Source organism: Sprattus sprattus, assembly GCF_963457725.1.
Source record: "Sprattus sprattus genome assembly, chromosome: 19".
Classification (NCBI taxonomy): domain Eukaryota; kingdom Metazoa; phylum Chordata; class Actinopteri; order Clupeiformes; family Clupeidae; genus Sprattus; species Sprattus sprattus.
In genome coordinates, this window is record NC_137917.1 from 1,525,274 (window position 1) to 1,543,126 (window position 17,853).

Here is a 17,853-nt window from a genome sequence, read left to right on the forward strand (position 1 = left end):
GAGGCAAGGGAGCGTGGCAATAATTGGATTCAGGGAGGAGAGATAGTTGCTCTCCCCAGCGCACAACTTGTTCATGATCTGGCAGTGAATTGCTCAAAGTCATTGTGTATTCTGGGAATGAGTGTGTTTAACAAACAGATCTCGCTATTCGCTGAGCGTTTCGCCGTTTAAATTCGAGGACCAGAATGCTAAACTCCAGCGTCCGTTTATTCCCGTGCAGTAGGTTAAAGTGAGTCTGGGATGGGATTGGGTGCGCATCAGCCCATTCCGTTCTTGTGATTGGTCGGTTTTTCGTGGGCGGTGATCATAGTACCACATGGACTTTGTGCTGCCTGGACTCGCTGGATGCAAGCACTGGCTGACTTTAGTGATGCCGGTGGAACAGTCGCAGATGCCTTTTGACGTTGTTGACCGAGAGTACTCTTCAAACTTTGACGCCGTTTAATATAGGGTTACAACTACTAAGATACATTCAGACATCTCATTTTATCTACCACAGCTTCTGTGTCTTTGTAACTTAATGCACAAAGTAAGTTCCATTACATGTACGCTACGAGTGAATCAGTGAGACCGATTTGATGGAAACATGAAGACACGCCGAGGAAACGCGTGCATTATTTGGACTCGGGGTGTATTTGTAGTTGGCATTTTCGTTTCTTTTGCCATCGTGAAAGCAAACCCTCCTATTTATTACGGGCATATTGTGGAGAATGCACCGACCGATTCTGTGGTGCGCGGGATACTATTGCCTTTTGGAGAGAAATGCCAAGAGTCAGACTGGACTGAAAATCCAGGCACGGCTCTACATGGGACAGACGTTTCTGACTTTCGCCTTGTGTACCATCATGGACAAGGATTTTCCCTGATAACCACGAAAACTTTAGACCGGGAGCTGAAACCGAGATATATTTTAAGTGCGCTGGTTCCAGGCTGTTTCAACAGTACCCTGGAATTGGATGTTGAAGTGTTGGACGCAAACGACAACAAACCCTATTTTAGAAATGAATATGAGAGAATAAAGGTAGATGAGCTCACGCCAATTGGCTCCGAATTCACACGCATTCTTGCACTTGACAGTGATGCTGGTCGTAACGCCAAAGTCCGATATTATGTGTTCCCTCCCAACAAATACATACATGTTATTCCTAAGACCGGACAAGTTGTGCTTGTCAATTCTTTAAAAAGTGTGAACAACATAACGACACGCATTTACGCAAGAGATCAAGGAGATGTCTCTCTGGAAAGCGAGCCCCTTATACTTCACATTGATGTTCACAGAGCCTTCCCTTCTAAAGTTAGGAAGCCGAGAGCGGTTTCCGAGGACCTGTTCTATACCGTAACAGTTTCGGGAGATGTTAAAATAGGGGACATGATTTTCACCGTTCCTGACCAGAAGTTCGAAAAGAAGTGGTTTGAAGTGATATCAGAAGCTGATGCTCCGGTTCAGATTGAGCGCGACTCGGGTCGGCTGTACTTGGCACAGAGACTGAAGTCAACGACCGAGGTGGTGGTTAAAATTCAGAACATGCGAGGTAAGAACACTTCCGATACACATTTTCTGACTTGCGCTACGAGTTGTCATTTTCGACAAATGTTCGGTTATCTGTATCTGTAACTGTCCAGACTACCTTATGAAAATATTTTAGGTTAGCGTTCAGAGCGTTCATAAACACACCAATATAGGCACAATGCGTAATCACTGGATGAGCGGTTGGCAAATACAAACCAGTGTCCGTTGATGCTGAGAAAAGCATCTGTTTAGACGACAGTGCGACCACTGTGTCAGTCCTCGCCCACACGCCTTGAGCTGTCGCTGGGTGGCGAACTCTACGAACATTGGCAAATATTTGACAAAGTCAGTCATACATGTGAATGGTTTAACAGCAAGTTCGTTAGCTGATATAAATTATTTTGTGCATATGATGAACCGGAACATGAAACCAATTTTAGAGACACTAGGGTACTTGAATAGAACACGCTGAGGGAGAGGGTGTATAATTTATTGTCATAGTCACAGGCATAATGTGAAAGATGCATAGCTATTATGTCCCTAATCTTCGCAGGGAAATGAATGAGCACGAAAAGTAGCTCGTCATCTGTACTGCAGGGAGTAAATGTGCCAGTTCTACCACTGGAGCGTTTCGCGTCTCCGCCACATCCCTGCCACTCTGGTGATAGATGTTTACGCCCGACCGGCCAGTAATTGGGTAAACAGGATTAAAGCCTTCAGTTACCTCACGAACACTAAAAGCAAACTCAGTCACCACGTCTGCCGAACACATGGGAGAGATCAGCAAGCACGCTTTGATATTTGTTCGTGGCTTTGCGTAAAATAATAATAAAAAAAAAACGCATGGTGAGGCTGTAATAAGAAACGATTTTTGCCTCATAACAACTGCCCCAAAATCCAGTAGACAAATACAGTGGTGGGTTAACAGAGTGACAGAACACAGACAAACAGAAAGACACCAAGAAAGAATAGTTGTAGCTACTTCATGCATTGTATGGTTCCCTTGGAGCCTAAGTTATCAAGTCCCCCATCCCAAAGTAAATGTTGGTTGAAGGCCTCTAATTTAACCCACGGGAGTTGGTGGAGTGGTTTACATAAATGTAAGGCCTCAATCTCCTTAATCAGAGAACCTATGAGTGCTGTTTGTTTGGAGTAATTAAGGCTATTTATCCACCTGGAAACACCCAGACGAAACACATGTGGCCTTGCCGTTTCTCACTGTTGATGTCGCATAGGATAGACTGTTTATGTTTGGGACAGGGCAGTTTGTTTATGTAAGGTAAGGCCAATCCATCATGGATCACGACAGCGTAATCATCTGACACTCTGGTTTAAGTCACCCGCTTAGTGGATGCTCAGTTGGGGTAAAAATCAGAGACGGAAATAAATATGATTCATGATTTTATTTGCTCAGAAAATGCAGGGAAAAAAAACAGTTGCGGGTCATAAATCTTGCATCTTCAGCGCTCACATGCTCATCAGTCGTCAGATCTGGCCACTGGATCGCTCTCGCAACATCTATCTTGCTTAGTGTGTGGACGTTCAGATGTGGCGGTGTGTGGGCTGTGGCGGAAGCTCATCACCAAGACACATGTGAATGTGACTAGAAGCACAAGCATTGACTTTAAAAAGAAACAGCAGCAGGCGATGTTCAGAGGCAGAGGAGAGCGGAGGGAGGGAGGGAGATCTGTGTTGAAGAGTCTTAGACATTTAGCCAACAACTCCAATGCTTTGCTTTGTTTTTGCATTGATGCCTAAAGGCCCCTGATAAAGTTTGAGAAGTTTTACAGTATGAAGCAAATCACTACCCATAACTTACACACGCACACACATGCACACACACACACACACACACACACACACACACACACACACACACACACACACACACACACACACACACACACACACACAGACAGACACACACGGACACACACACACACATTTTTAAAACGCTATGAAAACAACTCCTTGAACCACTGGTTTCTGTTTGGTCTCAAGATGCAGTCTGGAGGATTGTTTCACCCATATACACGATTATGGAAGAATGCGCGCCAACGCAAAGGTCTTCTGGGAGATAATTATTCTTGAAACCATTGTCTAGTCCTTTGCTCACACATGCCGTTTGAGTGTTTTAAAGAGTAATGTTTATTTTCTTCCTGCTCTGAAGCGAAGTTTAGATAAAACAATCCCATCTGCGAACACGGTGCTGGATGTTTTCCCACTCTCTTCTTTCCTCTCTTTCACTCCACCTCTCTGTCTGTCTATCTCTTTGTTTTTGATTTCTGACACTTAATGCTGGTTCTTAAGCACCAGCTGCACAAACTGAGCAGACATACATTTCTTTCTTTTCTGGCACTGTTGAAAGACGCATAACTGGCAAAGGTACACTCCAACATCCAGAAAAATGGGACATTTTAAATTGGTTTCCAGTGGCTTAGTCTATTAATTTGTTTTCATTACATCAATAATTTGGGCTTTTGATGCATTCATATATTTTGCATCGTGTGCAATTGGATGACATTTTTAAATAGCCATATTGCAAAACAGATTTCAGACAACTATTTAAAAAAGGTCTTTTAGATTTTCCCTAGAACACATAATTGGTAACATACTGAAAATTCGTAAATTCCACAAAGAGCTTTGCATCACTATTTTGTAAGTGGAACATTACTAATGGATGCTACTAAGGAACATACCCCCCATATGTAAGTGCATGTGCTCACAATATGCATACAGTAGTGGAGGGTGCATGAAGCCCTTTGTGTGATTAATATATGCCCTGTGTTCATGTTTAAGTCGGGCTAATGTGTGTGTTTGGATGCATGCCTGCAGTGGTGTTTAGGAGACACCAGGCTGTGTGTGTGACTCACCTCGGTGTCGGATAGCATTTAATTAACAAGCCGCTTGCAGGGCGGGGGCATAGCCGTTTGTCCAGCACCATTACCATTATGATGCAGCCTGTGTGTGTGTGTGTGTGTGTGTGTGACTCCAGGGCAGTTCTCTAAACCATCACACACACACACCACCCCCAATATCACCACCACCCTCCCTCTATTCCCCCAAAAGATGATCCCTGCGGTGCCTCCGTGAACTTGGTAAACACTGATAATGGCTGGTGTGCTCTACATACATAGAGCCCCCTTTCATCCGCGCACCCTCACCAGAGCTTTACTCCCAGCCCAAAAGGGATCGGTGCGGCCGTGTAAGTTTAAAAGAAATCCGCACAAGGGGGCAAACTTTATCTTCCCTGGAACACTGGGAGACAGAAAATGCTCTAGCATGAAGAGGAGTTTCGCCTGCAGTGCTGGACAGAATAAGAGAGAGAGTGTGAGAGAGAGTGAAATTAAAAAATGACTAAAAACTCATAAAAATGACAAAAAGAAAAACTAAACCTGAGAAAGCACTTCATATACCAACCAAAGCCCCGCAGATAGACAGCGCAGTTGTTCACAACCGTGCTTCGATTTTTTATGCGTCACCACATACAGCTTGGAGCCATTCTCCTCAAGCAAGTCTTAGGTCTTGAGTGTCTCACTCAAACCCACAGCTCTACTGTTATCCCTTACAATAACTTCATCTCATTTATGCCTGGAACGCCAGGCCATGCAATAAACCAGAGACAGAGCATAATAAACTAAAGGTCCCACATAGAGAGAATTATGAGCCGGTGATGGAAAACTACAAGTAGAACAGCTTTCTACCCACATGTTATCTCTTTTTCGATAAAATGGATGGTTTAAAGACAGGGTCGCAGTAAACCTCACTCCCAAGTTCTTCATTGATGATGAAGCTTATGGTCATGGTGATAGGAATGTTTGTCTGACTCTTAGTAGTAAGCTGTGGACTTAGTAGAAAAATGATGTTTGACATGGGTGCGTGCCAAGGGAATGGACATAGGTTTCATATGCAATGTATTTACTTCGTTGGAAATGTCTTGTCTTGAAAATGAGTAGTTTTTTACATCCACATGTAGTCATTTGTCGGAATCTTTCATCCAAAGCCACTTTTGAGTATAGGCTCTTGGATTTAATCAGTCCTGGATTTTTATCCCTTTTCAAAATACAACCAATGCTAATCTGAAGAAATTAGAAACGATACTATTTCAGTGTTCCATTAACACTGTTTTAAGTGCTATTTATTAGCCACTGACTGCGAGTTTGAGCTTTGTTCAAGATGAACGCCCAGGTCTCGTGAAGACACAGAGCTCTGTCTCGTCTTTTCGACGTCTTTACTTTGAGACCAAGTGATCTCTCCACCTCACTGTTAGTTCCCCCTCTCCGCTGTGGCGGGTGCTTGACCCGGTGAGCGTGCTGTCTGTCTGTAGGTATAATTAGGCCATGCTCCCTTTCGCACTGCTCAGCGACTCAGAAGAGTGCCCCTCCTGACTCACCCCCACACACACCTCCTCACCATTTCCCCTTGGCTCGTCATGTCAAGCCTGGCATGGCTCGGGTGAGAGCATGGGGGCCAGCGAAGAGAGGCTGCATGTGCACCCAGGTCGCGGAGGAGGCTGTCACTTCCCATTAGCCGGGCTGCAAATGTGACCATGCCGGCCAGAGCGCGCAGAGGGATCTGATGAGTGAGCAGTGACGACTGACTGCGAAATCTGCGACGGAGGTTTTCCAAGGCACCTCAGTCAGAGGTGGTCCATTAGTAGGTCGAGGGGGCTGTTGGTCTGGAGTCTGGACTCAGGAGTCTCTGTGTGAATGGGCTGTGTCAGTGGGGACCTCTTCTCTATCTGCTGGTGCCTAGCGCTGAATAGGGCATTAGTGAGCCGTGATTCGATTTAAGGACAATGCCATGTTATTAAGCATAAGGTCTTTCGTGAATCTAAAACTTCATCGAGGCACAGAGTGTTCTTGTGGTACATTGATTTTGGTTTCTATAGTGAAGATGCCTCAAACTGAGTTTGGCATATTCCCTGAAACAACAGCAGATTTTGGCCATATATAGAGGTGTCTGAGTAGAGGTGTCTGATTGGTCATGGCATACTCGGACAAGTGGAACATTCCAGAAGAGAGGGAGCACATTTTTTGAAAGACTTCTAATTCTTATTGTGCATGCCCTAAATAATACAGTGGCTCATCTTATGCCATTGTTCTCTCCTCAGGAACCCATTTTCCTTTTGATGCAAAAGAGAGAGAGAGAGAGAGAGTGTGAGAGAGAGAGAGAGAGAGAGAGAGAGAGAGAGAGAGAGAGAGAGAGAGAGAGAGAGAGAGAGACTGAGTGTGTGTGTGTGTGATAGAGAGAGAGAGAGAGAGAGAAAGCCTGCTTCATCCTGTCATCAAATTATAACGGTGGAAAAAGCATGCTTTCCCTCATTTTCTCCGGTTCGGTGCCCGTGAGTGTCAGATTTATATGACAGACTGAATGCTTGATTGTATTTATTTATGTGTTTGCTTCTCCGCCTCCTCCTCCTCCCCCACCTCCTCCTCCTCTTTCTCCTGACTGCATTGGGAGGGCTCAGGGGCTCCCCAGACCACCAGCGTTTCACCCGTTTTATATAAATCTGTGCAATTAGTCCCTCTTCACATCTGTGCACAGCCCCGAGACATGCCTGGGAGTGTGAGAGCACAGAAGAGGCCATTATAGAACACACACACACACACACACACACACCGGAGATTTCACTCAAGCCACAAGAAGTGAACAGAGGGTTAAGATGAGAGAGAGAAAAAAGATAGATAAATAGATAGAGAGAGAGAGTGAGAGAGAGATTAAAGAAAGCAAGTTTTTACTATGCCTGTGCATGTTTACTAGTGTGTGTGTTTGTGAGTGTGTGTGTTTGGCTGTGTGTGACTTTGTGTGATTGTGGGTGGTGGGGTAGACTTAGCTGCAGGACATAGCATTGTGAGGATGCAGAAAGGCATTATGGAATGATCTTTTTTGGTGGCAAATGAACCCCCGGAGAAGCGCTGTGGTCAGTTTGAATCAGGGTGACTTGTGCTCGAGCATGGAAAGCACAGTTGGAGGGGAGGACACACACTAGTACTGGGGCAATGTGTGTGTGTGTGTGTGTGTGTGTGTGTGTGTGTGTGTGTGTGTGTGTGTATGTGTGTGTGTGTGTGTGTGTATGTGTGTGTGTTTGAGGGGGGGGATTTTTGCGCTGGGCTAAAGCCGCATGTAGCCATGCGTGTTTGGTCCAGCAAGCGACGGGGTGCGATGTGAAGCATCGGTCTCTGACACATGCCAGTGAGGCATGGCGCCGCTCGTCACCGGAGAGCCCTAATGATTGCTCACTTTCCATCGCCACGCCGCTCCGAGGGCCTCGCTAATGGGCTCACAGCAGCCCCACCCACCCACCATCGTCTGAAATAACCTGTTTTCTCTCTCTCTCTATCCGTCTCTATCTCTCTTTCTCGCTGTCTCTCTCTCTCTCTCGCTCCTCTTTCCCTCTCTGTCCTCTCGTCTTTGGTTAAATAAGCATCTCTCGCAGTGGAATGTGACAATCGGAGATGCCACTGCTTTTGTGTGTGTTTGACGGCTGACTATCCTCAGAGAGTGAGCGCTGTTCGCCCAGCTGTAAATGAGGGTACTCCATCAAAGCACCACCATGTTCCTCTGCTGTTTTCTCCTTTCACTCTCATTTATCCACTCCCCCCTCTTTTTTTAACGCTCTCTCCCCGCGGCCTCTTACGCTCCAGCCCTCTCGTTCCCCTGTTTTGCCTGCTCCCTCTCTCTCTCTCTCTCTCTCTCTCTCCCTCTCTCTCCCTCTCTCTCTCCCTGTCTCGCTTGTTTTTGATCTCTTTGTCCACATCCCCTCCTTAGTTAATTGAACTTCATGCCACAGCAGCTTCCACCCCACCATTGTGTTATAATAGGTTATTGACAGATATGCAGGGTGGCCCAGGGGATGGCCTTTTTAATGATGAAGTAGGACAAGGTCATTTGAACCCTCCCTCACCACCCCCCACATCCACCACTGCCACATGCCCCAACCCACAACCCAGTATGCACCACCACCCCCCCACCCCCCACCTACTCTTTGCCAATCTCCCAAATGGCCTCATGGTTAACTGTTTTGGAGGGCAGCCCCACCAACTCTAATTCAGCCACAACTTTTGATCTTAATTGTTAAATTGGACACGCTCGCGAGGATTTTTGTTCATTCCTGTGGAAGAGTCTTCTCTCCCTTTCAACCCCCCCCCCCTTCTCTCTCTCTGTTTCTTTTTCTTTTAGTTGAAAATCCCTTTTTTCAGTCAAAGAGGAAATTGCCCTCGAAACGCTCTCAATTTAAACTGAGTGATCTGGGATTTCAGCAGCAAATTTGTTTATCAAAGTAAGCGATTGGCGTTTCCCGGTGATTGAAGTGCTATCAGACAGAGAGGAGAAAAGTGTGTGTGGATGTGTGTGTGTGTTTGTTGGGAGGGCAGCAGGAGGGACACAAGACTGACAAAAACATCACCAGCAGAGAGGCATTTAGGTTCCCCTTCCAGCCCAGCTGCAGAGGCGTCCATTAGCAGATCAATGGAACATAGATGTGCATGTTCATGACGAGACAATGGGGCCGAGGCTGGTTGCACAACACTCACTGTTGTATAATGGTGCCTGGAAAGTCTGTATCCTGTCAGCCTGTCCTCTTAAGTATCATACAAAGTGCGGCCTTTCACTGGAAACAGAAAGGGTGAGATGTTTAAGATGGCTGCTGCTTTAAACCTTTCACTTGTTGTTGTTGCGATTAATCGATAAAAAGGTTTCCTCCAAATCCCAGTTTGCTCTTTCTTTCTTTTTCATATCTGACCTTTGACCTTTGAGTCCCCAACTGGTTTACCCACTTTCTCTTGCTCACTCACTCTCCCTTCTTTTTTCCTTGTTCTGTTCCTTTACTCCATTTTTCTCCTTTTTTCACTCTCTCTTTGTCACGTAATGCACACAGTTATCCCACAGGCCAAAGTTAATTTGAGAAGTGTACTACGAATACAGAAATTAAAAGTAATTTGACAGTTAGACTTGTTAACATGAAAGCTCTCCTTGGCAAACATTAATTACGCGAGCCCTTGTTTATGGTGAGGTAAGACCTTGTCAAATCAGAGCTGAATCTACGCCTCTCTGACTTTCCTCTTTATCTTTATACCTTTCTTCTTTCCCTTTGTTCATTTTATTTCTTTATTTATTTTGTTCATCTTCTCTTCCTTCCTACCCGTTTCTTGATTTCTTTCCTTCCATCCCTCCTTTCTTCCTTCCTTTAATTTTTTTCTGTCCTGGCTCTGCTCCCCTCTTCCCTGGCTGGTGTGTAGTGCTGTGGGTGTGGGTGTGGCAGCAGGTTGGAGGGGTGTGGTGCTCCTCTTTTGAGCACAGCCCCAGTGCTGAGCAGGGACCGAGTCTGACTCCCGCTCAGGAAGCAGCCAGCGCCACCCAGCACATGCAGTTTTAAGCAGATAAGACAGTAATTAGATCATTTAATATGTTCAGACACAGATGCTCTTGTTTGGCTTGGCCCAGCGCAGTGGCAAAGATAATCCCCCCAGCTTCTCTCTCACTCGCTCCCTCTCCTTTTCTCCTCTCTCTCCCTCCCTCCCTCCTCCCTCTGTTTCTGTTTCTCTCTCTCTCTTTCTCCTTCTCTCTCTATCTCTCTCTCTCTCTCTCTCTCTCTCTCTGTATATTCCCCCATCCTATCTCAAACGAATGAAAGAATAGTGTGTGACGGGGGATTTATTCATTAAGTAGCCAGACTGCGTCCATGACCCAAATACTCATCTTGCTGTTGTGAATGAACACCTGGGTCTCTAAGTCCTGCAACCCAACAGGACCCACACCACACACACACACACACACACACACACACACACACACACACACACACACACACACACACACACACACACACACACTCATCATGCTATATAAACACACACACACACACATTCACACATACAAACCAATCATTCACACAACATTCTTGCTTCTAAAGCCACACATGAAGTCACATGATCCACATACACGTACACAAACACATACGCACACACACATGCATGCATCCCTGCAAACACACATGCACAAACTATAACACACATGCCCATACACATTCGTACACAAACAAACACACACATCCGGCACCAGCTCCTCTCCCTCAGTGACCCTTGTCTGATCATGTTGTGGCGAGCTGACAGGCTGGTGATGTGGTCTGACAGGTCCCCGGGAGAGCCGTGACCAGGAGACCGGCACACCGGGACAATCAACACGTGGAAAGTTCCTGGACGGATGAGTGGTAGATGGGAAATCAATATTATGTAAGAGTGATGGTGAAAAACATCCCTCTCCTAGGTTATTATTGATTTGGCACGGGGAGGGACCGCACTAGAGTCATAGACCATCATTTGCATACCGCTTTGCAGAGCGCTCCCCCCGTTTGAAATGCCAACTTCAAAGAGGGGGGAATGAAGTGCCAGAGAAAAAGGCACTCGTTTAAAGATTTAAAGGCTGCAGAAATCAATTAAGCAAATATGCAAAGAGCCCTTTTGGGTTCTCGAACACGGCGTAAAAATCAACAAACACGGCTGGGTTTGAGATTTTCACGTTTAATTCCAGGGCTGTCGCTTGCCGCGATGCAAGAAAAGAGACACCTCATAAAGATGAATTACCTGCTTTATCAGAGCCCTCCTCCCTGATTACTAAATCAACACCTACACAGACACAGACACTAACACACACACACAAACTTTCTGCTTGGTGTGTGTTTACAAGGTAAATGGCCCATGGGAGAGGACTGTTTCATTCATACATTAATAGGGCAGGGAGATGAAAGTGGATCACTTTAATGAATACTCAAGTAAAGACCTTGAAGTGTGAACAAACCCACGGCAAATGTTTTTTCGAGATAGCGCAATAGTTTATAAGTGCATTTCAGTGTTTATTTACTGCATTGTAGGGTATATGAGTGTGGGTACAGTGCTCAGTTGAAAGTTATTGACTATCGATAATGGTTGGTGGCCGACTCTAGAGTAAGAAAGTAAAAATGACTGTGTCTCAGGAGTGCCTCCATTTCTTGAAAAAAAAGGGGATAAATCTTTTGACTAATTAAACGCCCACCGGAATACACATCAAAAGAGCGCCCAATCAAGTATTTGTGGGCGGAGAACACTGTCACTCTGCAACTCCAATTAAAAACCCAAAGATACTCTTTATTTGGAACAGGTGTGAGTCGCCATGAAGGCAAATGTTCCTTTTAAAGAGAGCAGAACCACATTTTTGTGGAGAAAACAAACGCTCACCACCCAAGGCCCCCTAACGGCACAGGTTCTGGCTCTGGCTCTGGCTCTGGTTCTGTTCAGAGTGGCCCCTCTGTGGAGGCTCCGATGCTGTTGTCACCAGATGGCAGAGCAGGTCAAAAGTAATTCACTCCATGCATTCCTGGTCAGGTGTCAACTTAATGGAAGGCAGTTAACTCTCTCTCTCCGTTGTAAAGGGCAAAAAAAAGGAGCAGAATGTCTTCTGTGATGTGTGGGATTGGATGGCGACAGCTGGGTGAAGCTTCAAAGCCCCTCAGAGAGATCTTGGGAAAATCGAGCTGAGCGGGGGGGGGGCAATGCACTCAGGCGTCGACCTTTCTGTCTTGACGTGCCGTCGTGGTCATGTGACAAGAGTGATGACATTGCTGATTGCCCCCACCTCTCATGCCAGCAGTAGGGACGTTTCAGGCGCATTGCTGCAATTGAACCCACTTAGGCCCAGAAAATGGTTTTATTAACCCAAGGCAGTCAGAGCAGGAGACGACTAAAGGAGAATCTCTGACACCCACGCATCTGTCTGAGCATCAAAGCGAATGCCACTCACACACACCACCTCCTCTTCCGTTCCCCTGTCTCTCCTTCTCTCTCTCTCTCTCTCTCTCTCTCTCGTTCCTTTCTCTCCCTCTCCTCTTGCTCTCACACTCTTTCTCTCTGTCTCTCTCTTTCCCACTTTCTCAGTCTCACTCACCAATTTCCCACTCCCACTTTATATCTTTTAAATTCTCATCCCTTTTCATCCAATTTGCCTTATCTCCTTTTGTCCAATCTCCTCTTCTATCTATCATACATGCCCCTTTCTCTTTTACTCTCTCTCTCTCTCTTTCCCTCAGTGTAATCTCTGCCTCTTTTGTCTTCTTTGCACTGTCAGTCCTCATGAATGCTTTTATCCTCTCGCCCTCTCTCCTTCTGTGTCCAATCAGGTCCGGTGCCCTCCATATCTGCCCATCCATCTATCCATCTATCTACCACACTCTCCCACTCACTCACTCACTCACTCACTCACTCTCTCTCTAACTCCCCCATCTCTCCCTGTCACCTCATCACTGTGTGAGGTGGGCCGGCAGTCTGATCAGGCAGGCATTACTGGCAAGTCCCACAGCCCAAGAGGCTCCCCTCTTTTAACACCTAACTTAGCTATTTTATGTGCAGACCCAGGTAATGACATTCCATTTTCCCAAACCGGGCACCTCATCTCCTCTCTCTTAGAAGTCATCCAGTGTGGATGTCGAAGTAAAATGAATGGCTCAAGGCTACTTGGCTACTCTCCCAAGACTTTGTTGAGCATCTCAATAGCAATGGAGTGCTAATGGGAGTGGAGCTGTCCCATCGTCAGATGTCCAATCATCTGGCAGGAGCACAGACAGGAAGTGGACCAGTTCTCAAACAGAACCATATGTCAGTCAGGCTCGCTGGGCTCCAATCATCGCAGCACTTGCAACATCAAATGGTCCGCGTTAAACTCGAGACTCTGGCGTGGCTAAATTTATTAGCAGAGACGTGATGTGAGATACATAAAATCAGTGTTGCTTCCACACCGGCCGGATCCATGTCAGCCCATGAAATCATGAAATGGAACCAGGCTCTGTTGAAAGAAACCAAATGTCCCCCCAACACCACACACACACACACACACACACACACACTCCCAAACCATACTTTTCCGCCCTTTCAGAATGGGTCCATCTATCACTGGGGGGAAAACGACAAAAAGCTCAACATGAAAAGGAGAAGCTTTGATGCAGCCGTTTCCTCTTTCTCTCTCTCTCTCTCTCTCTCTCTCTCTCTCTCTCTCTCTTTCTCACTCCCCTCAGCTCAGCTCTCCATCTGTGTGGTGGCCGTTTAGTTAGGATCCTTTGGCTTTGGGGAGGGGTTGCTGTTCATTTCTGGAACTTCTACTCTGATTACATCACCTCGTCAGTCCAGCTTCTCTCTGACTGAACTGAGCGATGAATAATTAACAGTTTTGGTGATGTTTTGATGGCCCCCCAACAACACATTCCAGCCCAATAAAGCTCCTTTTGAAATGAGCTACCCTGAGAGTCTGTGCTCTGGAAAACGCTGAACAGAAATTACATGAAAAAAGAGTGAGTGCATTGAATGCATTGCAGTCTTTGGATGGAGGTAATATGTTGGTGAATTTGGAAGCCCGTTTTGAGGATGTTTTTCTGGGTCAGCATGATGAGCAGGCCTGGGTCACGTCTGCGTGACGAAATGGGGGTCGGCCCCAGATTCGGGGTGCTCGGACACTTGATTTATGAACAGGCATGGCTAGCCCGGTGAGAATGGACTCTAAATGACTGGCCTTCATAAAGTAGGTACCCTCCCACCCCCTGCCTTCTCCAGACCCCCCCACCCCACCAAGCGTTTCAAAAGGAGTTGCAAAGGTCTTGTCCACACCTGAGCTTCACAAGGGTTTCCTCTTGAACCCTGACCTGTCAGGCAGTCCTGCTGCTGGAATCGGGTTGCCCCTCCCAAACCCCCCACCCCCCACCCCCTTCAGCGAGCTCATCGGGTTACCTCCTGCCATTACTCTTTCTTTATTACCTCCAGAGAGTCTGTGAGAATCACCACTGAGAAAAGCATAGGGACTTCCATGGATAGCTGAGAAGGAGCATTTATCATAGACTTGTTTCATCTTTTATGAGTCTGTTCCTCTTCCACTGTACAGTGGCGGCACTCTTAATCTGCATGGAAGGGACCAAGAATAACTGCGAAAACATGGTGCTCACAATTAGGGTGACATTAGTCGTGCTTTTATTAATGCAAACCAACATAAATGGGAACGTGATTATTATTATTTATTTTTTTATTTCTCTGCAAAGTGCATCTTTTAGATCACTGTCTGGTGTGGGTGGGCACTTGTATCTTCTCTGTTTGAGCTGCCCACTCCCCACTGGGCATCTCTGAGTGAGCCGTCTCTGATCGGGGGTGAACGACCGTGCTGTGCTCAGAGGTGTCCAGGTCTCATCTGTAAGTCATCGAGCGGTGCTGCTCGAGTCAGGGAGGTTCAATTTTTTTTCTTTCTTTCTATCCAAAGTGAGGGATGAATGTGACGGCGCCGTACTGGCTTCCCTCTCTCCTCATTTCCCTCTCTCTCTCGTCCCTCCTCTCTCCCTCCGCTTTCCCCCTGTCGTTTTTCCTCTCGCTCCTCGTTCTCTTCTGGTTCTCCTATGTGAGGGCGTGGAGGCCTGGGGACTGCGCATCCTCCTATCAGAAACTTTCATCTCCCGCCGCTCACTGTAATAATTTAAAAAGTGCCGTTGTCGCCTCCTGATAGCACTTTTGCAGTAGACATGTCCCTGACATCAATAATGCAGCCTTCAAATAACACGCTGTTCATTACAGGGATCAGGGATTCTCTTCTTAAGAACTCCATCATTTTTTTTCCTTTTTCACAACATTCTCCCTCTCTCTTTCTCCCTCTCTCTCTCTCTTTCCCTACGTACACTAGGGGACGCTTGACATATTTTTCTTATTTCTTTTTTTTCATGTTATAATCCACTTAGTTAGAACACTGCATTAAATCCAGGACTTTTGGAAATAGGACTGCTGCTCTTTTCTCTCCGCCCGCTGACGGGAAGCCTGTTAAGAGTGTGTCTCATGGCGGGCCACGTTAGACACGCTCTTGCACTATCTGGCGGCTAGCGGAAAGTTCTGGTCCAAGAACAGTGAACCAAAAAGTCCTCTCTCCCAGGCTGGCAGCGCTCCCGAGAGCCGTGAGGAGAACTGAAGGGGGGTGCAGTCCCTCACGCTTCCCAAGAGCCGATCCACAGGGAGGGTTTTCCTCAGGTTTGCCCTGTTTGACGTTTGAACCCCAGGAGACACTCCCCCCACCCCCCCCCCCCCCCCCTCCCCAGCCCCAGCAAGTAGCACCCCCGCAGGAGGGGAAATAAGGAGCACATGGGTGTGGGTGAGTGAATAGCAGGGTCTCACCGGGGGAGGTGAGCTTTGCTGAGCTTGTTTACTCCTCTCCTCCCCTCTTCCCTTCCTCCCTTCCCTGCCTCTGAAAGCAGGTTAGTCCTGGGGGTGAGACCTTAAATGATATTTTGGAGAGCTCTATGGAGAATGGGGCCTGTGGAGACGGAGGAGAAGGACTGGGCTGGGTTGCTCCAGCCTCGGAGAAGTTAAGAAAAAAAAACATTTAGTTCCACTCGAGTACTCATCCTATACATGACCCATGAGTTCCACTCGAGTACTCATCCTATACATGACCCATGAGTTCCACTCGAGTACTCATCCTATACATGACCCATGAGTTCCACTCGAGTACTCATCCTATACATGACCCATGAGTTCCCCTCGAGTACTCATCCTATATATGACCCATGAGTTCCACTCGAGTACTCATCCTATACATGACCCATGAGTTCCACTCGAGTACTCATCCTATACATGACCCATGAGTTCCACTCGAGTACTCATCCTATACATGACCCATGAGTTCCACTCGAGTACTCATCCTATACATGACCCATGAGTTCCACTCGAGTACTCATCCTATACATGACCCATGAGTTCCACTCGAGTACTCATCCTATACATGACCCATGAGTTCCACTCGAGTACTCATCCTATACATGACCCATGAGTTCCACTCCTTGGTTGGAGAACTCTGCTGGCAAGCAGGTCCAGATGGTTGCTGAGAACGTCGTCCAGTTCATGAACCTGAAATCTTTGCCTCTGTCTCTAGCTCAAAGGAGGTAGAAACTCTGTATAAAAACATGAAACTAAAATCTTTTATTATATCAAGAGCTTGTCTCTCAGGGCTTAACTCCTTCCTGATTACCCTCAGAACCCATTGAACCAAAGATCATTAGAACATGTTTGAGGTTTCTTATGTCAAGAGTTTTACATGCATTTGCAGTCATAAAGAATCCTTTGTGTTGTCAGAGGAAAGCCACTTCCATGTAAAACTTTGGCGTTTTGTAGAACCCACAAAAGATACAAACCCTAACCCATAAAGACACTTACCCTAACCCATAAAGACACAAACCCTAACTCATAAAGACACAAACCCTAACCCTAGAGAGCAGTGATGCACCGGGCGAGGGCAAGCCAGCAGGGGGTCAGAGGCTGAGACTTACCTTCTCTCTCAGTCTCCTCACCTGCTGCCTGCATCGCTCCCTACAGACTCCCAGTGAACACTCTCCTCCCCACTCCTCTGACTTACTCCTCTATCCAGTCTCCTCACCTGCTGCCTGCATCGCTCCCTACAGACTCCCAGTGAACACTCTCCTCCCCACTCCTCTGACTTACTCCTCTATCCATGGCCATCGCAGATCAGCTGGCAGTAACTCTACCAAACAACTCCAACCTAGTCTCCTGTGCAACCGCACCATGAGATATTGGACCTAATTACCGCAGGTCCTCCACAGCCATAAAAAAATCTCTGTTTAATAATTAAAATCTGATTTCTGAATCTGTTTTCTCCCGAAAAGTGGTTATTTGTTGTGGGAGAGAGGGCTTTAGCGTAGCTTCCCTCTATTTAATGCAGATAAAAGCTGATTAACTGGTGCTCAGCATTAAAAAATCATGCAGGGGAGCTGATGGGGAGTTGTGTTAGCAGGCTATTACCGGCACTTTCCATGCAAAACCTAATTTCCAGTGGCACGTTTTCACGGAAAAAGAGCTAATTGTGACAACGGCGCGCTAGCGCATGGAAAGGCCAACGATGCACTCTGAATCGTAGAGCAGCCCATTTAAAGCAGCTCAAAACAGCATTCCAAGTGCCATGCTCCTCCTGAAGCATGCAGATCTCCGAGGAGCAATAGACCTTCTGCCAAGTTTGGCTGGCTGTGAGATGATTTTGTGAGGGCTGGTGTTGTTGCATGCCACGCAAGTGTGTTTATTGTGTGTAGCATCTTGTTAAAACCACCTAGTGTCATGTTATATGGAGATATATTCTGGCGTCTGAAGCGGCAGAAAACGCGTGGCACTGCTGTTTTTTCCATCTGTGTATTTGCTCACTTCAGTGTTAGAGACAACTTTAGGAGTACATCCGTGAATGGATTTGTTTACATGTGTTACTCTGGAACCATATTTTTATTCCATCTTTTTATTCCAACACCAATGAAAAACATGAATTCCCTGTTTTGTACATACCATGTATGA

The 17,853-nt window shown here is 46.5% G+C and overlaps 1 protein-coding gene across 1 annotated transcript in view; it reads left to right on the forward strand.

Moving 5' to 3' along the window:
* Positions 1–1,354: 1,354 nt before the first annotated feature.
* LOC308380066 (neural-cadherin) overlaps positions 1,355–17,853 on the forward strand; it is a gene marked incomplete at its 3' end in the record, with an annotated part of 138,550 nt that continues 122,051 nt past the window's right edge. Inside the window, 1 exon segment of the mRNA XM_080857347.1 lies at positions 1,355–1,532. Within this exon segment, the coding sequence (XP_080713473.1) occupies positions 1,370–1,532 (163 nt within the window). The 5' untranslated portion in view covers positions 1,355–1,369.